General features: G+C 38.3%; 1 protein-coding gene across 1 annotated transcript in view; it reads left to right on the top strand.

The window, feature by feature from the left end:
- fbxw8 (F-box and WD repeat domain containing 8) overlaps positions 1-24,534 on the top strand; it is a 142,423-nt gene extending 117,889 nt beyond the window's left edge. The window contains exons 8-11 of the mRNA XM_063034072.1: positions 566-693; positions 13,933-14,106; positions 15,636-15,752; positions 18,875-24,534. Coding sequence (XP_062890142.1) covers positions 566-693; positions 13,933-14,106; positions 15,636-15,752; positions 18,875-19,016 — 561 coding nt within the window. The 3' untranslated portion in view covers positions 19,017-24,534. The remainder of the gene's footprint in view (positions 1-565; positions 694-13,932; positions 14,107-15,635; positions 15,753-18,874) is intronic.
- Positions 24,535-25,150: the final 616 nt, after the last annotated feature.

Below are 25,150 nucleotides of genomic sequence, written 5' to 3'. Positions count from 1 at the left end.
TAAAATGTTGACGAGTTGACCAAGTACAGCAATAATCAATACATTAGGTAACAAAGAAAATAATCAATTAAATGAGTCTGTAATGGATTCAAAGGACTAATCCTATGACCTATATAAAATGACATAAATGGCAGAAAAAAGTTGCTAAATATAAATTGCCAGAGATTCATACTTTAAAAAAAAGTTTTTCATTTGATTTTATGAATAATTGGTAATTTACAGTTATCCATTTGGCAAAGCTGACATCATGTAATTCTTTACAGTATTGTTTTATTTGTTTTGGAAAAAAGGATCATGTTCATTCAATTCCAACAAAGCGCTTGTTTTTAATATGTTAGTACAATATATTTATTTGCAAGGGCAGATTTGAAAACCAGGTTGCTAGATTTTTCACCCATCAATTATTGGAAAATATAGATTAAAATAGTGAATGCTTATTCTGTTGCTGTAGATATTAATGCTTATGAAGCAGCATATAAGCATACTGATTTTAAATTTTGTTCTGGTTCCTTGTCAGTCTTACTTTGGTATATTTTATTATTATACAAGTTTTATTATCTTCTAGGTACACGTTTATTGCCTACAAACAGCGCAGCCTTTGGCAACACTGGGTAACGCTGCAGGAGATTACACCTGCGTGAACTTAAGAGATAGTCCTCCTTATCTGGCTATAACTGGAAACAAGGACAGGAAGTATGTAGAAAATACTTATCTAAGACTAATTCTTAACATTTGTTTAATTTTCATTTCTTAGTTTTTAATTCCTTCACAACAGGGAAAAAGCGATGTAATTTAGCTTCACCATTTTAATGCATTGTTTTGTTAAATATTATTAAATGGCATAAATGTTATTATTTTATTAAATATAGAACATGAACATTATTGCACTGTAAAATTCAGTTATGACTAGTCATTGAAACATAACTGGAAATTGACAAACTCAATAAGCCACCATCAGTTCATAGACTCATAGATTCATTTCAGAATTAGTTTTGATACTAGTACTTAAAAGGAAGGAAGAATCATCATGTACACATGAGATTCTGCAGATGTTGGAAAGCCAGAACAACACACACAAAATAGTGGAAGAACTTCACAGGTCAGGCAGCATCGATGCAGGCGAATAAACAATCGTCATTTCAGGTCGAGACTCTTTATCCTGACTGGAAAAGAAGGAGGGAGAGGGGAGCCAGAATAAGAATGTAGGGGAAGAGGAAGGAGTACAAGCTGGCAGGTCATAGGTGAACGCAGGTGAGGGACCAGGTAGGTGGGTGGGGGAGTGGGAATGAAATAAGAAATGTGGAAGTGCTAAAGGGCTGATGAAGAAAGAATCTGATAGGAGAGGACAGGGGATCATGGGAGAAAGGGGATGAGGAGGCACATCAGAGGGAGCTGATGGACAGACGAGAGAAGAGAAGTTGTAAGAGGGGAGCTAGAATGGGGAATGGAAAAAGGAAGGGAAGGAGGTGAGAAATTAACAGAGGTTGGAGAAATCAGTGTTCACACCATCAGGGGGCTACCCAGAGGAATATCATTGTGTCGTAGAAGAGGCCATGGGAATGGGAAGTCAAATTGAAATGGGTGAAATCCTACCTTTATGGTGGACAGAGCAAAGGTGCTTGAGGAAGTGGTCTCTCAATTTACATTGGGTCTCGCCAATGCAGAGGAGGTCTTGCTGGATACAGTAAGTGACCTCAACAGATTTACAGGTGAAGTGTCGCCTCAGCTGGAAAGAATACTTGGAATCCTGAATAGTAGCGAGGGAGGAGGTGCAGCACTTATTCTGCTTACAGGGTTAAATGTCAAGAGGAAGATCAGTAGGAAGGAACATGTGGACAAGGGAGTCACAGAGAAAGCAATTGCTGCAGAAAGTGGAGAGGCAGGGATTCTGAGAAATGGAAATGGTATTTTTACAAGTGATAGGGTGGGAGCAATTCAAGTAGCTGTGAAAGCTGGTGGGTTTATAAAAGGTATCTGTAGATAGTCTAACTCCGGAGATGGAGACAGAGATCAATAAAGGGAAGAGTGGTATCAGAGATGGACAAAAGTACATTTGAAAGCAAGGTGAAAGTTGGAGGCAATGTTGATGAAATTGAAGAGTTCAGCATGGGTACAGGAGGCAGCACTGATGCAGTATTGATGTAGCTTAGAAAGAGTTGGGGAGCGTTTCAAGTGAAGGCTTTGAACATGGACTATTCTGTGTAGCCAATGGAATGCAGGCATAGCTGGGGCCCATTAGGGTGCCCATGGCTACACCTTGGGTTTAGAGAAAGTGAGAGGAACCAAAAGAAAAATTGTTGAGCATGGGAACCAGTTCCAGCAGACATAGGAGGTTGGTGATAGAGGGGAACTGGTTAGGTCTGTTCTCCAGAAAGAAGCAGAGAGCTTTGAGGCCCACCTAATAGGGGATAGAATTGTATCAGACTGCACATTTAAAAAAAAATGAGAGGATCAGGGCCAGGGAACTTAAAGTGATTGAAATGATCAAAAGCATGTTAAATATCACAGATGTAGGTGGTAGGGACTGAACCAAGGGGAACAAAATGGATTCAAGGCATACAGACACGAGTGCAGCTGGTCAGGAACAGGCAGAAACAATGGGCCTACCCAGACAGTCAGGTTTGTGGATCCTGGGTAGAAGGTAGAAATGATCAGAGGTTGGAGACAGTGGATGAGAGATCTCCTGAAACTTCATGTACCTTTTGGCTTGTTTCCACTTAAGTGTTGAGAATTGTATCCTTGGTTAAGTTACAAGCACGTGTCCCACTGCTTTCTCCAACATCTTCCTGTATTGGTCAGCCTTTGCTAATTTCCCATTTAAATGTATGCGGGCTGCCACCCTCGGAGGAATCTCACTTAGCATATTAAATAGAAGGTTTAAAATCCCATTTGGTTAACATCTAGTACATCTGATCAGCAGCAATATATTACTAACCTCTTGTGATGTACCTGTATGTGTTCAGCAACAGTTTCTACCTTTAATTTCCACTTTCCTTCACCTTCAACGATTTCTACACATGCACTTGGGTGATGCTGATGTCAAGTTTATGCAATTCCAAGAAAGCAGAACTGGTTTTGAGTTGCTGAAAATTTAAAACAAAAGCCATTACATCATCTCGTCAAGGACTAAGAGTGCTACATGCACTTCAGCATTCAGAGCAAGCTTTTTGTTTAAACGCTGTCTCCTCGTACTCAAAATTTAAAGCACATCTGCCTCAACTGTGTTGGAAATAAGTCAAAGGAATTATTTATCCTGTTAACGCTAATGTGGTTGTGTCATTTTTGGCTTCACTGTTGTGATCATTAGTGGGGGAAATTATTGATGCTGTTAGCATTAATCTGCTTGCATCAGTCTTACTCGCTGTGCAGAATTATGTTACATTTCTGGATCTTGTTCATTAAATAGTCTCAAGTGGGACTACTAGATATACCATTACAAAATACTGCCTATGCTATTTAATTTTGTTTTTTTTGGTTTCATTGTGCCATGGGAATTAATTACCAAACTTCAACAAGAAATCTCTGCTTGATATATATGATTCAGAAAGTCAGAACCTTATCACACATCATTGCAGTGACTGTTGCATCGAAAGAAGCTTCTCTGGACGAAGTAGAAAGCATTGAATAGAAGGGCAAAAAGGGTGCTAGAAATTGAGCAAGGCTATATTCAAAGGAAGGCGCTTGTATGAACCCATTGAAAGACACAATATGTGGCAAGATGATTTTCTGTTCAGATGTCTTTTTCACAGTACGGAGGCTGACACAACTGCTGATTATAGTGAAAAAAGTGGGAAACGTTAGCCAAAGTGATCTGGATGATGCAGCAGTTTTGAGTAATAAGTCTGTAATGAGGGGTTAGTATCTAGCGCTAGCAGGCTTGGTTTTTGAATTCAAAGTAAATTTCCAGCTTGTGCTAAGGGAGTAAGGATATTTCACAGTTGAAAATCAATATTGGTAAAGAGTGCAGCAATTAAAGCCAACATAAGAATCTGAAAAAAAAATTATTTCTTTGTGCTTTTAACGTTTTGAATTTAAAGCCTGTGAAATAAAGTAGCCTTTTTTTTTACAAGAAATGGGAAGGTTTGCCATTTAAAGGCACCTTCTTTATGAATACGATAATCGGACCTTGCTTTTTCTATAGTTTCGTACTTTAAGGAAATAGATTTTTTTTGTTAAATGTGAAACTACATTTATGACAATATATGACTAAAAATGGTCTAACCTGCTGCCCTTTTTTGTGCTGATAGTAGATGGAAAAGACTGCTGTGTGTCCACAAATTTCCAATGCTAGTATAGTGTACACGATTGACGATAGTTTAAAACTTCAGCAACAGTCTCCTGTCCCAATTAAGCGTCATAGTGTCCCAAATAAATGAAGGGAATCCTGGCTACTTTCTCAGTTGTCCCAAATAAGCAGCTGCCCAAGTTAACGGATGGCCCAATTAACTGGAATCCACTGTACATTTCTCTTGCATCTTTTCTGCTGCAAGGTCAGAATCTAAGAATTCCTGACACAGCAGTGGGAATAGTTTTACCATGGAAAACAAAGTGGTTCAAAAAGTTGATCCCCGTTCAACTTCTCAAGGGCTGTTCCTGATGAGCAATAAATAATGGCCAAAACTGAGCAGGAATAAAAATGCGTTTTATTTACCATGAGAGTATGAATCTTAATGTACCAATTCTATTCCATTGAGAAGAAACCCTGCCAGCAGTTTGCTTGGAAAGAACCATGAGCGTCTGAGGCTGCCTTGCCAAGAGCCATCAGCTACATTGTTGTCTAGCTGAATATTATTTTTATATAAAACAATATATAGTATTACCACAGAAGTAGTGACATTTTCCTCTTATTGATGAAGTGGTTTGTTTTCATAAAATGTATGAATTGCAGATGACAGGAAACTTGATACCTATGAGTCTATTGAAGAGGACTCATTTCTGGTGCAAGATGGTATCAAAGTTGTCATTCACTGCAGGTGAAGGATTTAAATTGTATTTGTACATAGCAGCCAATGAAATCATTATCTGCTACACAATCACAAATTGTATTTTGATAGAAAAAATTAGATTGTGCTATTTAAAACATGTCCTTCTATTAGGAAGAAGATCAGCAAATGGAAGTATTTAAAAATATTTTGCACTGAAAGTATGTGCAGAATTGCTTGATGCAGTTGGTATTCCAGTGAGAGCAGTTAAGGTTATTTGCTACATCTATAAAATTAATTTGGAAAGAAAAGTCTCACTTTAAAATTAAAGACCGAATGCTGTTTTTATATAAAAAGGCAGGAAGCAGACATGTGCATAGGGAGCTACAGTAGCGTGTGATAAAGCTACAATGAGCAGATTTCAGATTCCATTTAGTTGATTAAAGGCACCAAAAAGATGCTTGTTTCAGGTGCTTTAGAGATTTCCTCAGATGGTCCTTTTGGCTCAGCTGCTCAAAATGATAATCCATAAACAGTGGAGAAATGGAAACAGAAACACAAATATTGCAGAGTTGTGGCACAAGTCCAAAGTCTAATGGATTTTTTCTTTGCTTCTGAGAAGCCGACTCTTAGTTGTAAATTGTGGGTGCAGTTGGCAGCCCTGTCCCATGGTGGGTGTCGGATTTTTGGATATGTTTTGCCTGCCAAGAAAAGGATATTTGTGTCTGCGGAGCAGCTTGCAGAGTAATTGATTAATTGTCAAATTACTTTATGAACTTTAGATTGATTAATTCTAGAGCACTTTGCTTGGCAAATTCTTAAAATGCATAATAAAAGCTCCTGTTTGTCTTTGTGTTTAAATTGATACTAATTCTGCATTAGCAGATGAGAGTGTTTCTGAAAGCTTGGGCATTGTGATGAAAACTCATTGTCTTTTCCCGATGCTGATTCTCCTGCAGAGAGTACATTTTGATTTTGCAAGTAGCTCCTAGGGAATTAAAAGAAAATAGCCATTGGTTTTGAGGTTTGTTATTGTATTGCAGGTCGGAGACCTGCACTACAAAAGTTGAAGAACGCTGATAGAGAAGGAAATTGTAACTGAAGTGCAAGGGGTTCTGCTATACAATAAAAAGCAGTGTGACTAAGTAACCATGCGCAGAAGTTCAGGAGCTTGGCACATAAACACTAGGTAGTATGTCCCTTGGCCCCTCAAACTTGCCCCACCATTTAATAAGATTGTGGCTGATCTCGCTGTAACCTCTATTTCATATTTCCATCTACCCACACTAATGTTCTTGCCCCTTTGCTCATCAAATATCTATCTCTGCCTTAAACGAAATATTCAAAGAATCAATTTCTACTGCCCATCAGACTTTGGGGCAAACACATTTGCCTCAACTCCATCTTAAATGGGTAACCCATATCTTTGGACAATGATTGCTAGTTCTAGATGCCCTCACATCTTCACCTGAATGCTGTATATAACTGAAACATACCCTCCCTACTTTTCTGTTCATTTCTTATAACATTGTGCTAACTTTTGTAATTACTTGATTTTCCTCCAAATGACCCTTTGTGAATCATGCACAGGGAATCCTAGATTACACTGCTATTTTCCTATTAAAATGGACAATTTCACATTTTTCATAAATTATACTCTGAAACTTGCCCACAGTCATTTACTCTATATCTCATTGAAGCCATTTTATGTCCCTTCACAATTTACTTTTCCATCTATCTTTAAGGCTTCAGCAAACTTAGCAAACATGTATTCAGTGTCCTTCATTCTAGTCACTTTAAAAATGCAAAATGTAGACGCTCCAGCACCAATATTTGTGGCACAGTGCTTTCAATATATTGCCAATAAGAAAAATTTGTTTTTTGTCTATTTTTTGTTTTGCGTTAGAGATTCAATCTGCGATCAATTTCACACTTCTTACACCTTGAACTTTAATTTTTTACAATGAACTTTAAACTTTATCAAATGCTTCTGGAAATTTTAGTATATCCACTCACTTCCCTTTATCCACAAAACATGATGTTTACTTAAAGGATTGGTCAAATCTGACTTCCCTTGTTGATTTTGGAAATTTTTAAACACTACACAACATCTTCAGCAGTTTTTGACATATTCATAATGTTAAATTAGGTGGCCTGTAGTTCCCTCCTTTCTGTGCCCCTCCATTTTGAAGAATATGAAAGGGAGGTTTCAAAGAATTATTCAAGTTTATCTGCTTTCTGGAGGATGGATTTACTCTAATTGAACCCAAAACTATACCAGTTTAACCTTTTGAGGGTTGTTCATCTGTAACCTGAAGCATAATTTAACAACTTGTGGTGATGTGTTGTGTCTGGAACCTGCAAAACCAGAAGGATCAGGTTTGTTTGCATTGAGATTATCCTTTGGAGTTAGAAGTGCTGCTGAAGTTTCTGTCTGATTCAGAAACCTCGTGAGTATTTACATTCTTCCAAATGCTTAATTCAAGTTAGGTTCCCATGAAAACAAAGATAGAGCTATTTAAAATGAGAAATGGATTGAAAATAAACTTTAAAAAATTAGGGGGGGGGGTGGTCTTTATTTTTAAAGAAGTGTTGAGTGAATGAATGTTGAATAAGGTGTGGGACCTTGACACAGGATTAATGTTTTCACTGTGTCAGTTGTACAGTAAAGCTCTTTTGCCAGGATCCCAAGAAATAAATGAATTGAAATTTTTATGTATAACCAAGTGAACAAAGGAAAGGAACAGTACTGAAACAGGGTGATTTGAACTGATAAAAATTAGTTGAATTTATTTTAAAATATATCATCCAGCCTTTACATAGAACATAGAATATACAACGTAGAACACTACAGCATAGTACAGACCCTTTGGCCCACGATGTTGTGCTGACCTTTTAACATACTCTACGATCAATCTAACCCTTCCCTCCTACATAGCCCACTATTTTTCTGTCATCCATGTGCCTTTCTAAGAATATCTTTAGTGGCCCTAGTGTATCTGCCTCTACCAACACATAGGCAGAGCATTCCATGCATCCACCACACTCTGTGTGTGCAAAAAAAAGGTACTTTTGACATCCTCCCCACCCCCCACATACTTTCCTCCTATCACCTTAAATTATGTCCCTTGTATTAGCCATTTCGGCCCTGGGAAAAAAAGTGATATATGCCTCTTATGATCTTGTACACCTCTATCAAGTCAAGCCTCTCACCCACTCTCAGAGAGAAAAGCCCTGGCTCACTCAACCTATCTTCATAAGGCATGCTGTCTAATCAAGACAGCATCCAGATAAATCTCCTCTGCTCCTCTACATCCTTCCTATAATGAGGTTACCAGAACTGAATACAACATTCCAAGGCAACACACACAAAATGCTGGAGAAACTCAGCGGGTGAGGCAACATCCATGGAAAAGAGTAAACAGTTGACATTAGTCCAAGTACGGTGTAAGCAGGGATTTGTATAGTTACATTACCTCACAGCACTTCAACTCGATCCCCCGACTAATAAAGGCCAATACACCACGCAGTTTCTTGACAACCCTATCAACTTGTGCAACAACTCCAGGGGATATTTGGATTGAACCACAAGATCCCTCTGTTCCTCCACATTGCTAAGAATCCTGCCATTAACTCTATATTCTGCCTTTAAATCTGACTGTCCAAAGTTAGTCATTTCATGCCTTCCCAGGTTGATCTCCATCCGCTACTTGTCAGCCCAGCAGTTCCCAATCCTTTTTATGCCGTAGACCAATACCATTAAGCAAGGAGTCTGTGGGGCTCAGGTTGGGAACCCTTTTCTCAGCCCATCTCTGCATCTTGTTGATGTCCTGCTGTAACCTATGGCAACCTTCTGTACTATCTACGACTCCACCAACTTTCATGTCATCTGCAGATTCACTGTCCCACCCTTCCACTTCCTCATCCAAGTCATTTATAAAAATTTCAAAGAGCAGGGGACTGGAACAGATCTGTGCAGAACACCACTGGACACTGTCCTCCAGACAGAAAATGCTACATCTCTAGGCAAGCCAATTCCGAATCCACGAATGTTTAATCAGATGAATAAATAGTACTGGTGTTGTATAAAAATTATCCTGGTAACTTGCACTCGCAAAATAACAATAGCAGTAATTGAATGGAGACTCTAGTCAGAACTTTGAACATCTTACCATATTTTTATGAGGAGTAAGTTTTCCAACTGTTTCAACTAGTGGTTAGCACACTTTCCAGTACCAGTGACCACAGTTAAATTCCTGCTGCTGCCTGTAAGGAGTTTGTACGTTCTCCCCGTGACCATGTGGGTTTCCTTTTGGTGCTCTGGTGTCCTCCCACCGCCCAAAGACCTACTGGTTGGTAGATTAATTGGCCATTGTAAATTGTCCTGTGATTAGACTAGGGTTAAACTGAGGGTTGCTGGGCAGCGCATTTCGAAGGGCCTATTCGGTGCTGTGTCTCAATAAAAAAAATTAAAACTTACAGTGTTGTAGTTAGGATGTTACTGGAGCAATGATCTGTCAGTAAAGAATTGTAGGCAGCATTGTTGCACACAGACTCCTTTGTGCAGGTCACCAAAGAATAGAGATTCCATTAAGATAAAGCTCTCATTTCATCCAGAAAGGTAGAAGGGAAAAATGAACCAATGTTTGGTCGATCCAGGTTAAAGAGATAAAGGCGTTGAGGCTGAGGGCAAAGGACAAGCTGATTCTGTGGCAATGACCTGCAGCCATCGGGCTCCTGGACCGGCTTCACTTGCCTCAGTCCTGAATTGGCCCTGCAGCCGTGGATTCGCTCTCAGAGACTTTGCGTTCACATTCTGTGTGTTATTTGTTTACTTTTTTATTGTTTTATATTATTCGTTTTCTTTCGCACATTGAGTGTGGAAAAACGGTGTCTCTGGTGCGGGTTTTGTGTGTTTCTTTGTTTTGTGGCGGCCTGCAAGAAGATGAATCTCAAGGGCTGTATGTAGTAAACATACTTCGAGAATAAATGTACTTTGAACTTTGAATAGGGTTTCCTGCAAGCATTCTCCCCTTGCATTCCCACTGTTCCAAATTTATCTTCATTTAATTGGTAAGGTTAGAGTCAAGCAGTGAACAATAGAAGAAATTTTGCCAATGCTGGAAATCTGGAGCAACACACACAGACAGACAGACAGACACACACACACACACACACACACACACACACACACACACACACAAAATGCTGGAGGAATTCAGCAGGTCAGGCAGCACCTATGGAGAGGAACAAACTACTGACATTTCTGAAGAGACCCTTCATCAACACAGGTCTCCAAAGGTCTTAGTCTGAAACATCAACGGTTTATTCCTCTCTATAGATAGGGCCTGACCTGCTGGGCTCCTCCAGCATTTTGTGATTGTTAGTTCAGTAGAGAGACTTGATTATGACGTGGTCTTAAATGATGTAATTAGATGAATGAACCAGTATAAGACACTCACGGAGTTCATCTGGACAGAATCCAAATCAGGTCTATTGTCACTGACATCAGTTGTGAAACTTGTTGTTTTGTGGCAGCAGTACAGTGCAGCTGTAACAAATTATTGGAAGTTACAAAGATAAGTAGATAGTGCAAAAAGAAAGAGTGAGGTAGTGTTCATGGACCATTTGGAAATCTGATGACGGGGGCAAGAAGCTGTTGCTAAAATATTGAGAATGGGTCTTCAGGCTGCTGTATCTCCTCCCTGCTGAGAAGCTGGCATGTCCCAGGAGGTGAGGGTGCTTAATGATGGATGTCAGGTTCTAAAGCTCCTAACTTTAAAACTCCTTTGCATCTTTGACAAATGGAATCTGAACACCCTAAATATATTGAAACAATTTAAAATTATTAAAAATGAAATTAGTTTTTTTTTCAAATTGACTAAGTACTTCAGTAATAATAAGTATTGAAACAAGCATACACAATTTAAAATCTTGCCCGTTCTTGCTTTTCTTTAGACCTATAAATTTGCCATAATGTCTGAGAATAAATTCCCCAGTGTAATTGGTAGAAATTGAAATTTCTCTCATTTTCCGGTGATGTATTAGGTTAACTTTCTGCTTAAGTTCATATTTATAATCATAGATATAAATATCTTCCAGTTGATCAGTGTAACAGAATGATTTCTTCCTCTACATTTAGAAATACAGTAATTCTTGATGCATTAGGAATGGTAGTCTTTGCAGTTTTACTATTACAGGCAATATTGCTTGTAATTTTTGTACGCTCATAAAGATGGCATCCATCATCCAGGACATGCCCTCTTCTCATTGCTACCATCAGGGAGGAGATACAGGCCTGAAGACACATGCTCAACACTTCAGGAACTGTTTCTTCCCCTCCACCATCAGATTTCTGAATGGACAATGGACCGTGAACACTACCATAGTATTTTTCCCTCTCCTTTTGCACCACTTATTTAATTTAGCTTTTTTTATATGTACTTATTGTTATTTATAGTTTTTATTATTATGTATTGCAACGTACTGCTGCCACTAAATAACAAATTTCATGATGTGTGCCAGTGGTACTAAACCTGGTTCTGATACTGAATTTCTGCAAATGATAGCCATACAGTACATTAACAGATGAAGGGAGACACAACAAGTTTAACCGGTTAGCTTTGTGGTGTGAGAGGAATTCCAGGTGCACAAGAGACACATTGCCCACAGTGGTTTGTTCATGAAGATCAAAACAAAACTGCGGATGCTGGTAATCTGAAATAAAACAGAAAATGCTGAAATCAGGCAGCATCTGTGGAAAGAGAAATGGAGTTAGAGTTCCAGTTCAAAAACTCTTTGTCGCAACTGTTCTATTTCTCTTTTCACAGATGCTGCCTGACCGTCTAAATATTTCCTCCTTTTTCTGTAGTTGTGCCATTTTAAAGATATTAGTGTACTTGCTTCCTGACTCACCTGTGAGATTTAATCAATATTCTCGAGTAGCTTTCAATAAACACACCTTTGACCTGACTTCACTAGTTTGAGTACTTGTGAGTATATTTCTTCCAGTTGGCTGTAGGAGTTCTGAATCATCAAACCTTACTTGAACATGCCACTGTTGTGGAGCTTTGGCCTTTCCCTGAACTGTCTCCAAGACATGACCCCTCCAGACTCTGGTATAATTCTGGTAAACAATCTCAGTGTCTTCTGTGGGGCTTTGGTAGCCTTTCTAAAGGGTGATTCCCAGAATAATGCACATTGAAAACCACCTGTTGGATCCCAGTCAGAGTAAAAGTTAAATCTGGCTTACTTGTTTCATTGAATGCCACTATTTACAAAATAGCCTAATTCTTTGTGTTTTTTTCAATTTCTACTTATGCTTTCAAAGATTTTAGAAATTACATTTCCAAATCCCTCTATTCACATACCTCTCAAAATAGTACCTTTTAAAACAGAACATGTTGCAGTAACTCTGCCGGTCAGATAGATCTGCAAAGAAAGAAATACTAATTAACCAATGGGATAAACTGTCTCTACAAATTTTGTCCCTCAAGATTGATGAGTTGTACTCACTACATTAAATTGCTTCTGTTTATCTGTTTTCAGCAAACCATTTTTTTCTTTAGTTTCATATTATTTTGCAAACTTTTGTTTATTTTAGAGATACAGCACAGAACGTGTACTTCCAGCCCAACAAGCCCCACCACCCAGCAACACAGCTATTTTACACCAGTTTAATTATGAGCAGTTTACAATGAACAAGTAACCTGCCAACTGGTACATCTTTGGACTGTGGGAGGAAACCGGAGCACCTGGAGGAAACCCACACGGTCACGGGGAGAATGTATAAACTCCTTACAGGTGGCGCTGGAAATAAACTCTGAACTGTGATGCCCCTGCTGTAATAGTAATGCCAACCGTAATGCTCCCCTGGCACCCCATGTATTGCAGAAAACTTTGAAACTGTACTCATTTACCTCGGTCTAGAGACAAGACTATCAATACGTAATGAAAACAGCAATGATTGAAATAATGACCCGTGCAAGGCCCTGTTCATTTGTCACCCCTCACTGCCTCCTGATCCTGATATTTTTATACTCAAGTTATCACACTCCTTTATTATCATGGGTTTTTATATGACTAAATCTATTATAAGGTACTTCAAATTCCTTTTAAAAATTTATAATTACAACATACAGTACACTACTCTATCTTCTGATGTTTCACCATGGAAACTTGATTTTTGCTTTGTAATTTAAACTTAAAGCCATGAGCTTTTACGTAAACTTCACCAAATTGCTTTGATATAAGTAGCATGAACTAGTGGATGCTTTAGGCCATTTCATTATTTTGTAACTAATAACACTCATTTTGTGTTGATGGTAAATCCAATCTGATTTAGTTAGTTTCAGTGGGCTTATGAGGCTTTTTTATGAATGAGCACGCATTTCACATCAACAGAATGAATACCTCTTACATTGTCAATAGTAATAGAACAGTTAATTCTCAACAGTCTGCTTGAACGAGATTGTGAAAAGAGCAGCACTTAAACCATTGTTCAGGTGGCACAATTTGTAGGATTGCTCAAACCTAATGATGCTTCTGTCATTCATTCTTTGGTTTTTTTCTTTTTCGTGGATATCTGTGAAGAGTAAGAATTTCAGGTTAGATACTGTGTACCTTCTCAAATATTAAATTGAACCACTAAGTAACTACTAATTCATTTAATGAAAGCTAACACATTTCACAAACGTTTTTACTGTATCTTTTTAAGAGCTTAAGAAAGATGTGATTTGCACTAAAGCACTGAGGTTCTCTATAAAATAGTGTAGCTGGTATTTTAGGAAATTAATACATCAATAAAACATTTTACAAAGTGTCATCAGTTAGTGTGATATTAATTGTAGTTTAAGGTTCCTAATTTATTGGGATAGTTCATCTTTATGTATATTATGAAGATGAACTATATTCTCTTAACAAAAGGTCAAGAATTGAGGAATGACTATTTTACAGAGAAAATGGATTTTATCCCTGGAAAATATAATGTACGCCAAATTTTCTCTTTCAGGGTGAGAGTGTATGACCTAAGGACAAACACAGCCGTAATATCTCTCTATGGCCATCAACTTGGTGTGTCCTGCGTGCAGATGGATGACTGGAAGATTGTCAGTGGTGGTGAAGAAGGGTTGGTTTGTGTATGGGAACAGCGAATGGGAACAAAACTCTGGGAAATACATTCTAGGTATGCTTTTATTGAATTTAAAATCTGATTTTTTTGTGTATGATAAAGAAGGTACTTGTATCTGTGAATTGGAAGGAAAAGAATTTCATTTGTAACAATTAATTCATTTAAATGCTGCTTTGATTTGAGCAACCAAAACCACAAAGATTGATTGTAGTTTTCTGAAGGTCTATTTTTCACTATCAAATTTTGAAAAATTCCATTTTTGTGTGCTTATCCTAAAACAGACCTCAAATTTTAAATTGCTTTTAACATCCACTGACTGTTAAATATGTAATGTTATGGTTTGTTTACAACACAAACAGAGAATGTAAGAAACAGAAATATTTGAACCCTCATGCCTACTCTACCATGGCTGCTATTTGAGTACCACTCTCCTGCATGAACCCCATATCCCAAAAGACAAAGAACTTCCTTCCTTTATGAATAATCTTAGAGCATTTCTTTGAAACTTACTCAAGATATTCTACTTAAAGGATATCATCTTATTAATCCATGTGTACCATTTGTAATGTTTACTCAACAGTGCTAGCCCGGATTAAGTACTCTAGTTTATCGATTGGACTTAACCAACAACCTCTTAATTTCTTGTTCTTTCTTCCTGATAATATTGCTTCCTTGCTTCGGATATGGTCCTGTAACCAAAGGAGCTTCCAGTACATTTGTAATGTTTGAACCTTGTTGGTGTGCATTAGCAGTCTACTTGATCATGCATCATCGCTCAGTTGTATCATGAGCAGAAGTCCATACATGTAGAGAATGAATCATTGGTTAACGGAGAAAACAGTTCGAGTGCTGAGACCAGGAGCTTTCAGTAAGCAGTTGGACTGGCACTGTCGTTTGACTGATATCAGATCTACACAGATATAAATTGAATTAACTCTGATACCTTCTTGCTCCAAGCTTCACTGAACAAAACCAGTCAGCAGAGCGGAGCACTGCAGTATTTTTAACTTGAAAGCTTTAGTTTTTTTTTCCTGAGGCAGCAGCAAGAGTTTATGATGTGAAACAAAACAAGAAATAAGTAGTAAAGAAACTAAATAGCACAAAATGTAGCAATTATATTTATGGATGATTAATTTGCATTTGAAAGGAAAAGATATGTTGCTGATTGACTGTCAATTGAAAAGAACAATTACAAGGGTTACGAACTTTTGTACGTTAATCACAAGAGGCTCCAGAGGGTTTTAGACTTGGCTAACTCCATCACAGGCACAACCCTCCCCATTATCAGAGACAGATTCAACAGGCTTTGCCCCATGAAGGTGGCATTAATCACTAAGGACCATCACCATCTGGGACATGCCCTCTTCACATTACTACCATCTGGGAGGAGGTACAGGAGCCTGAATACCCATGTTCAATCATTCCGAAATAGTATCTTCTCCACCATTAGATTTCTGGACAGTCAATGAACACTACCTCGTTACTCCTTTTTCCTGCACTATTCACTTTGTATTTTATATATTTGCACTATATATCATAAAAGTCAGTGAAAATAAATTTGATTCCGATAATTACTATTTCAGACATCCTGTGCGGCACCTACGTTTTAATGCACATACACTGATCACAGCAAATATACCCAATGAGAAATGCCCCAGAGGAGCTAGCATTATGGACGATGACTTAACTGCTCATCGGAGGTAAGGCAAATTAGATCACGATTGCATCTGTTTTGTGTGCTGTTAGCAAACAGGGTTTGTTGGCATTAATAATGAACGTTTAATCACATCTGTATTATATATTTGCGAATAGTTCAGTTCAGCTCCTAGTTTGCTGTGTACTAGAATTAGGCTAGTTGTCACTCAGAAGCAATTAAGATGGCTGCTTTGAGAAGTGGAAGTTTCACACTGATGCAAAGTGTAGTACATTTCTGAGGTTGTGGGTGAAGCATATATTTAAAAGTAAGTAATTAGAACAGAAAATACTGAAACATTCAATGGAACAGGCTGACTTAAAACCAGCTTCTTGTCTTGAGTTCCCAGTCAGGTCTTTGATTTTGGCATTGTGACTGACTTTGACACTAGGGTGAATGTGCAGTAGAGTTTTTGCTCCATTGATGATGAGACCTCTATGTGTGTGTGTGTTTATTTTTGGATGACGTATATAATGATTTGCCATTCATCAGTATTAAGAGGTAATAATTAAGACTTATTCAGCACATTAAAAATCAATTTTTATGTCACATTTCACGTCACATGCCGGTGATAATAAACCTGATTCTGATTTCATAACAGTTACTATGTATAGTCACACTTAAGAGTATAGTTTCACATTAGATAGCCCGATTTCATTCCTATCCACCCTATGCCATAGTGGTTACGCTAGACTGGTAATCTGGAGATCGGGACAATTAATAGAATGAAATAAGTTAAAATCTCACCCTAGCAGCTAGGGAATTAAATAATCTGGACTTCTAAACTGAGGGGAAAAGAATCTCTCAGAAGTGGTGACTATGAAGCAATTAGTTTGTCATAAAAACATATCTGCTTTGCCTTTCATGGAAGAAATCTATAGTCTTTCATGGGTATAGCTAATATCCATGTATTTGCTGATGACACCTGGCTTTACGTTTTCATCATCCCTCTTGCATCCTCCACTGTCAGAATGCTCAACCAACCAGATAGGCAAAGACCAAAGCCATGGTCTTTGGCTACGTCATGAACTCTATTCCCCTGATTTAATGCCATCTCTGTCCCTGAGATCCTGTTTGAAACCACACCAGGCTGATCACAACATTGGTAGTTTAACCCAGAAATTAACTTTGTACCAGTTTGCCAAGGCCACCTGTTTCCATTTCCATTCCTGTCTCAGCTCATCTACTGCTGAAATCCTTATACATTATTTATTCCACCATACTCCAGACTGCCTTTCTCATTCTGTCTGTAAAGAAAATGAACCAAAGTTATGCAGCACCAAATTCCACTCTACAGCACCCTGTACTTGTTTACCTCCATTTAACCCAGGGCTTCCTAACCTTTTTTATGCTGTGGACCCCCCCCCCAATTAACCGAGGGGTCCATAGACCCCACCAGCTTGTGAACCCCTGTTTTAACTATGATTAAGCAAAACTTTGCTTTTAAAATTCTCGTTTTGTTTTGAAAATCATTCTTCCCTGTAATCCTCCAAGGTTTAATTTTTTTTCTCCAATTCTGCCTGCTTAGGTTTTACTGAACTTCTAGCATCAGTTCATTCCACTCTCAAAGCCCTCAGCCTCCTTTGCTGCTTTGTCTTTTAAAAAGCTTCTTAAAACATATTTCTTTGTTGAAGCTTATGATCATCTGCCCTAATGTGTCATTTTCTTTGATGTTGCTACTGTGAACCATCTTGGGATGCTTTTACTACATTAAAACGGCATAAACCTCAACTATAATTCTGTTTCTTGGCAGACAAATCCCATCTGAGCTGAATTGACTATATTTTCATTTCACAGCTCCCTGCTTCCATCAAATTTCAACTGTAAGCTCCAGTTAAATTTGGCGTTGGTTAAGTTATCAAGCTTCAACTTTCCCACAAACTTTTGCACCATACTTTAACTGCCATTTGCAAGATTTTACTGGTTAAGTTTTACATAAGAATTACTTATGTAATTAATTGAACTCTGTATCTTTTACACATTAAGCATTTATGTTAAAGAGGATTTTCAATTATCTAACACCCCATGACAGTAAAATTTTGGTTTAATCTGGCAGGTAAACTGTGTGACACCAAGCACCAGGCCCAACGTGCACTGTCAAATTAAGGTCTCTAAAACTGAGCAAACGTGCTGCCAGGGAAGTGAAAGTTGTTGGGAATGTGGAGGGGAAGGAGAGATGGTTGGTCACGGTAATGATTATGAATTTGGAATTCTTGGGGACAGTAGCAGCCACAATCATTAGTATTTCTAGGGTACAAACAATTACAACTGTAGGCAAAGAAATTCACGTGAGTCCAGGGTTTATTCTCAGAACAAGTTTTCTGTTTATTACAAGCTGACTGCGCAACACGTTTTGCTTTCGGCAGTTCCATAGATTGTGGAATTACCCAGATAGTTAAAGAACCATAGACCCATTGAGTTACAACATGGAACCAGGCTGCACCAAATATAAAACACTCATTCACACAAAATTGAACTTCCTTTTCTCCCTTTTTATTCTCCCCTCGTTGCCATCAATGCCCCCCCCCACCACATTCTTCACTCACGTATGCGCTAAGGGAAATTTACAGTGGCCGTTTTGCCCCACCATCCTGGGAATGTAGTAGGAAAGCAGGGCATCTGGAGGAAACCGATGATCAGGTTGAACTCGGGTCTGCAGCACTGCGAGACATGGCTTCGGTTGCCGTGCCACCGCGCTGCTACAAACGGTCACAGCGCACTAATGATTTCTTTAAAGGGATTGTCTGAACCTGAGATACAAGTTCAGCTCCTTTAACATGGAGCAGGTTATGTTTCCTGTGCTAATAAAATAATAGAGCCATTAACACAAATTTAATTCTGTTACTGTCAGATGACACACACACGAACACAAGAACTCTATTATTAGCCCTAATAACTCCTAGTATCAAGTATACTTCATTTACTTCTGACTAAAAAATAGTAATCAACACAAAAGCCATTCTTTTGTTCTCTTTTTCTTTCCCTGCTCCTTCAAAATGAAAAGTCTTCTTTGTAGTTTGCATTTTTCATAGGTGTGAAGTTTAGCATTACCTTACAGATTAAATTGTAAAATATTGTAAGAGTTTTGAATCTTCCTAAAGTCATTAGCTACCATTTATTGTTTTACAGACACCGAGGAATTATTTACGTCTATGACTTTTCAGTCAATAAATCAGCTCCAGTGATACCCATCTGTCGTTCATCGTATGATGAAGATGTTGGCTACAACTACAATATCGCACTTTCAATGCCCTATGACCAAATAAAATGAATGTGTGTCACCTTATGTGTATATTGGTCCCATTAGAATCGTACAGTAATTCTGAAGTAAACTTGCATTTCATTATGCAAGGAAATGTCGATTAACCAGAAGACAAAGGACATTGGCGAGCCAAGTGAACTGAGAAAAACTCTGGCCTTGAAATTCACAAAGGGCATTTTCTGATTTCCTGTCAAACTGCAAGTGACCATTTTTAACCATGTTTTTTGGAGTTTCTTGCTGCCTGTCTCAAATGGACCCCTTGGTCAATGGTAGAGGTCTTTGGCATAAAAAAGATTGGGAACCTCTGCTCAAAACATTTTGTGAAAGACCTCATCTTTACTTTCCAGTGTTATTATTTTATTTGCTGTTCCCTTTTGTCATTTGTTTCACATGGTAATTTGGATATTAGAAAAACGTTGAGGAGGAGAAGGGGCAGTTTCACAAACTTAATTTGCATAAATCACAGGTTGGTGTATTTGTAGATTAAGAAGTGCAAATAATGTAAGGAAATCTGAAGCTCTAACTGTTTTCAAGAAACAGCAATATGTTCTACATTTGATTTTTAATAAATTTCCAACAATATGATTGACTCTTTTCTTATATTAGGTCTCCTAGAAATTAAATCCTGTCAGCAGTAACTTTAAGGTACCAACCTAACATACTTTCAGTTTCCAGATTTTGCAATTTGAACATTTATTAGTCTGATCAAAAGTGCTAAGAGGCAAGCTGCATTCTGCCCTAACTTTACCAAGAAGGATCCTTGGACGGTAATAGTGTCTTGGTACTGTGGCTGATTATCTTTTTATTCACTAGCAGGATCAAGCTGTTATTGACAAGGCCAGCAATGCTGTATATTCAAAGATACAAAGTACATTTATTATCAAAGTGTGAATACAGTATACAACCCTGAGATTTGTCTTCCTCACAGACAGCCATGAAACAAAGAAAAGCATCAATCCCCCTTGTGCAAAAAAAACACATAAACATCAACAAAAAAATGAGCAAAAAACAGAATATAAAACACAAAATTGAAAGATTCCAGGCATAATTGAGTCCAGCTCAGTGTTCATTATCTACAGGCCACCCCAATTCAAATTTGCCCAAAATATCAACAGGAAAAAGAGCAGCCAGAAGCACATCATAATGTGCACTCCAGTCCAATCCACAAACTGCAGACCCAGAACTTCCCAATTACCATTACTGCCTCCTACAACCATTCCGTAGATAAGATGAAGGTAGGTATTCCCAGGTGATGGTGTTGTTAGTAGTAAGTTCATAGCTTTGGACCAGATATTTCTGAAGGAACAGCAATATTTCCCTTCCAGAATGCACTGTTACATGGCTGAAGACTGAGGTGGTATTCTAATACATCACGGTCCTCACCCTCCTTGGTGGAAGAGGTTGCAGAATTAGGACTGATGTCAGAGAAACTATGCTGGATATTTGCTGTACAAGGGTATACACACTGCAGCCTCTATATGCTGGGTGGTGGAAGGAGTAAATAAAGTGGCAGTCAGTTGAACTGTTCTGTATACACCTGCACAGTGGCATAGTGGTTCGTGCAGTCACTTTACAGCACCAGTGATCACCAATCAGGGTTAGATTCCCAATTCAGTCTGTAAGGAATTTGTACATTCTCGTAGTGACTGCATGGGTTTAGTCCGTATGCTCCTGTTTACTCCCACATTCAAAGACGTATAGTTAAGATTAGGATTAGTGTTGGCGCTGGAAGTATAGTTTCCGGCGGGCTGCCACACTACATTTTCAGACTGGGTTGGTCACTGATGCAAAATATCGCATTTCACTGTACTGTATGTTTTAACGAACATGTGACAAATAAAGCCAATCTTTAATCTCTTCTTTAAGGCTCAAACATCGAGTGATGTTAGAGTTGCAAGAATACAGGGGACTGGAAATCATCCCATCACATTCCTGACATGAGCCTTTAGATCGGGGTTCCCAACCTTTTTTATGACTTGGACCACTACCACGAACGGAGGTGTCAATGGCCACCAACCTGCTCTGTAACATAACATCAACTGCACCTCTTCCTAGAGATGCTGCCTGGCCTGCTGCGTTCACCAGCAACTTTTATGTGTGTTGCTGTAACATACCTTATTTACATGGAGAGTCACTGGTCACCCCTACCCATCCTATGGAATTAATGATGAGGGTCGATGGCGGTAAAGGTTTGGAGTGTAAAAAGAAGCGGGATTAGCATTGCCCGGCACCTGTGTGGTGCAGATGTAATCTGCCAACAAATGTTATTCAGGCCTATTTTATTGTCTGACCTTACAATGGAGGGAAGGATGAAGTAGCTCAGTTTAGGCTACAGCAATTAGGAAGTTCTACGCCAGTGTTCTGAAAGATGAAATGACAGACATCCAGCAACTGCATGTATCTTCCTTTGAGTTCAATATGGCTCCAGTCAGAGGGAAGTTATTCTCTTAATTTCAAAATTCAAAGTAAGTTTATTATCAAAGTACATATATGTTACCATATACAACCCTGAGATTCATTTTCTTACGGGCATACTCAATAAGTCCTTAATAAAATAATAACCATAATAGAATCAATGAAAGACCACACCAACTTTGGCATTCAAATAGTGTGCAAAGGAAAACAAACAAATAAGTAATAAATATCGAGAACATGAGATGAAGAGTCCTTGAAAGTGAGTCCATAGGTTGTGGGAACATTACAATGAAGTTGAGTGAAGTTACCCCTTTGGTTCAAGAGCCTGATGGTTGAGGGGTAACAACTGTTCCTGAACCTGGTGGTGTGAGACCTGAGCCTCCTGTACCTTCTTCCTGATGGCTCCATTCAGCCTGAATTTCCTTGCTGCTATGCATGGTCCTGTGTTGCATTGTTGTTGAGTGTGTTTTTTTTTCCCGACAGCCTGCTCTTATGTACACATTTACATGCAGTGGTCCTGGCAGAGAACCACAGACACATTATCCATGAGTAAGTGCCCATTGTAACCAAATCTGAAGATGTTTCCATGGAAACAATATACCCAGGCAATTTTCTTTCTTTCTTTTTAAATCTTTTTATTAAATAAGTATACAAAAAGGTAAGCCATATAGACACTAATACACTGTTAGAATATAATAAAATTACAGAAGATATTAATACAAAAAAGATACTACAAACAATGTAATTTAAACATAACATACCAAGGTAACATAATAGTATACTAATTTTATATATATATCAATAGAGAAAAGGAAACCCCCCCCAAAAAAAAACCCACCGTGCAACTAACTAAAAGCAAAGCAAAGCAATGGGCTAACTTGAAACCAAACAGAGTTAAACTTAAAATCACGTCCTCAATCCCGACCTCCATTAAAAACAGTAAAAAAAAACAAGGGTATATATTACATTAAATGAAAATATTGAATAAAAGATCTCCAAGTCTGTTCAAATTTAAATGAGGAGTCATAAAGATTGCTTCTAATTTTCTCCAGATTCAAGCATAATATCGTCTGAGAAAACCAAAAAAAGGTAGTTGGAGCATAATTTTCAGCATTGTCAGATTAATACCAGTAGTTTAACTGCGCCATTGCTGCCAAGACTTCTAAGACCTTAATACCCACAAGATCACAAGATAACACAAGATTTGGGCATATTAAAGTTAATTTAATTAATCCTAAATTAAGTTAATGAGCCCCACCTTGTGATCAGAGCTAGGATCTGTATAACCGTAATGCCTGCGGGCTATGTAATATTTTACTGTGTAATGAACCTTTGAAATAGTTCCATAATTAGGTTCTTGTGGCTTTTTGGATCTTTTCGTGGCCTTCAGTGTCAAACTTCCTGACAGTCAGTTGAGAAAATGTGGGCCATTTTTTAAAAAATGGATCCCTCAATGTAATTCAAAGATTCAAAGTACATTTACTGTCAGAGAATATATAAATTATACAACGTTGAGATTTTTCTGCTAACAGGCAGCCTCTTCTGGTTTAAGATGGCACTACCAAAGGGGTGTGTGACAGCTTACTGGTGGTTTGGAGGTAAAGAAACTTGATTGAAAACATTACTAATATAATTCTGAATGGAAGTTTCTGTGAATTTACTATTGAGAGGCACTTAAATCAAGCTTAGGAATTGGATATCATATAATTCCCTTGTATCCCCTTTGCTCTGCAAGGTGCCAGCTTTGAGTATTTTATTTGGATAAAATACAAATCATAAATTAGACTAGTTTATCCATTGGGTCCTAATATGCCAAATAAATTATGGAACATTTTTAGTTTTATTCATTTCCAGATTTGTATGTTGAAAACTTTCCTATCCCTTTTGTTTACTTCCCCGCTTTATGTCTCTACAACTTAAAATGTATTTCAATCACATTTTTCTCAGTTCCAATGGCAGGTCATTGACCCAAAATATTAACTCTTGCAATTTTCTCTTCAACCTCTGCCTGATCTCACTTTAGTTTGTATTTTGGTACTGTAGCCCATTTCTGATATGTTCTGTAGATATGAAGAAGCAAATCACTCAGCAAGGAATACCCAGATACTAACCTCCCATATCTATTTAGTGGGTTCAGTTGAGTTCCTCGTTAATGATATACATTTGAGTATTTAATTCACTAATGAATGTCAAGTATAAGCAGTGCGATAGTCTTGTTGGAGATGGCCTTGTGGTGTGTGTATGTGTGTGAGAGAGAGATAAACTATAACAAGTAACAAATTCGCTACAAATAGAATAATGTAAATAATATTGAAAATGTGAGGATCTAAGGCTGGAATTGCAGATTATCTGAAATAATTCAGCTCAGTATTCAGTGTAGAAGATGTGACAAGAATACACATAGGTTAAGATGTAGCTTTTCCTGGGCTGGCACCAGTGGAATCAGCAGTTGGTCTGCCACCTGTCTTCAGGAGAGAGAGAGAGAGATAAGGAAAACAATGGAGCAGCATTTGGAGATGTTAATGAAGGAAGGAGAGCTGTCAAGAGCGGCTCACCCTTTGAACCCCGAACTGTTTGAAGTGATGGACAGGCGATACCCCAGCAGGGGGATAAAAAGGGACAGGTTCGCTAAGGCAGGACACACGACACCTGAGGTAACAAGACCCTGGAAGCGGTGCGTCTCTCACAAGTCGGTGGGAAGTACTGGGCCATAAACGCACAGAGTGGAAAGGCACGATCGGCGGGAACCTGGTGTGTGTCCACCCTTGCTTGGGTGCCAGGTTCAGCGCAGGGAAACGATCGTATCTGGAAACGGAGGGGTCACGGTCAGTGACCTCAGATGACATCACAAAGGACTCGCCCGAAAGCTGACTGCGAAGGTCTGTGAGGAAGCTGTGTTGAATATTCATTCGTTTTGCTCTCTCTCTCCCCCACCCCCCCCCCACTGTCCATCGCCACGGCAGCGATTACTGCGAACTGAACTGAACTTTGCGTCACTTTGAAACTGGACATTTACCCCTAGACAACGATAGAGCTTGATTAATCCTGTTATCTTAATTCTGTGTACATGTGTTTATCATTGCTGAACTGTTGCATTTATTATCCTTTTTGATTAGAGTACTGTGTTGCTTGTTTCTTTAATAAAACTTTCTTAGTTCTAGTAATCCAGACTCCAACTGAGTGATCCATTTCTGCTGGTTTGGCAACCCAGTTACGGGGTACGTAACAAAGACTGTAATGTACTTTGTTGAAAGAAGTGTTGATGTTCCTCGAGCTTGCATTGGACAGAAATGGAACAGTTCAGGGGACAGAAACTGGATCGGAAATGGTTGTTGAAGGTTAGGATTGTATTTGCAGAATTGTTTAAATTTGAGAAAAGTCAACATTTTGGTGACAAATCTTGCGAAAAAAAATTTGCTTAGATAGTATTTTTATAATCATTGTTTAATCAATCCTTGATATGTAGCAGGACTGAGTAGAATTGATAGGTAACAGACAAACCAGTCAAACTTGATATTAAATGTTTTCTTTACATTATAAAAGGGCTTTAAAAACAAACATTAGCTATCTAATGGACCATGAATTATCCCATTATTGAAATAATGATTAATTGGCAACAGATTACATCAACAAGGTATCTCAACTCTGATTTATGTGAGTGTGGTTTTTACAATTCCCATAAAATGAAGCAAGCCTCTCCATTTGTTTAATAAAAACATATCAGGTTA

The sequence above is a fragment of the Mobula hypostoma genome, chromosome 27, assembly GCF_963921235.1.
Source record: "Mobula hypostoma chromosome 27, sMobHyp1.1, whole genome shotgun sequence".
NCBI lineage: Eukaryota > Metazoa > Chordata > Chondrichthyes > Myliobatiformes > Myliobatidae > Mobula > Mobula hypostoma.
The sequence above is the reverse complement of the archived record's forward strand: the minus strand, read 5'-3'. Positions and strand labels throughout refer to the sequence as shown.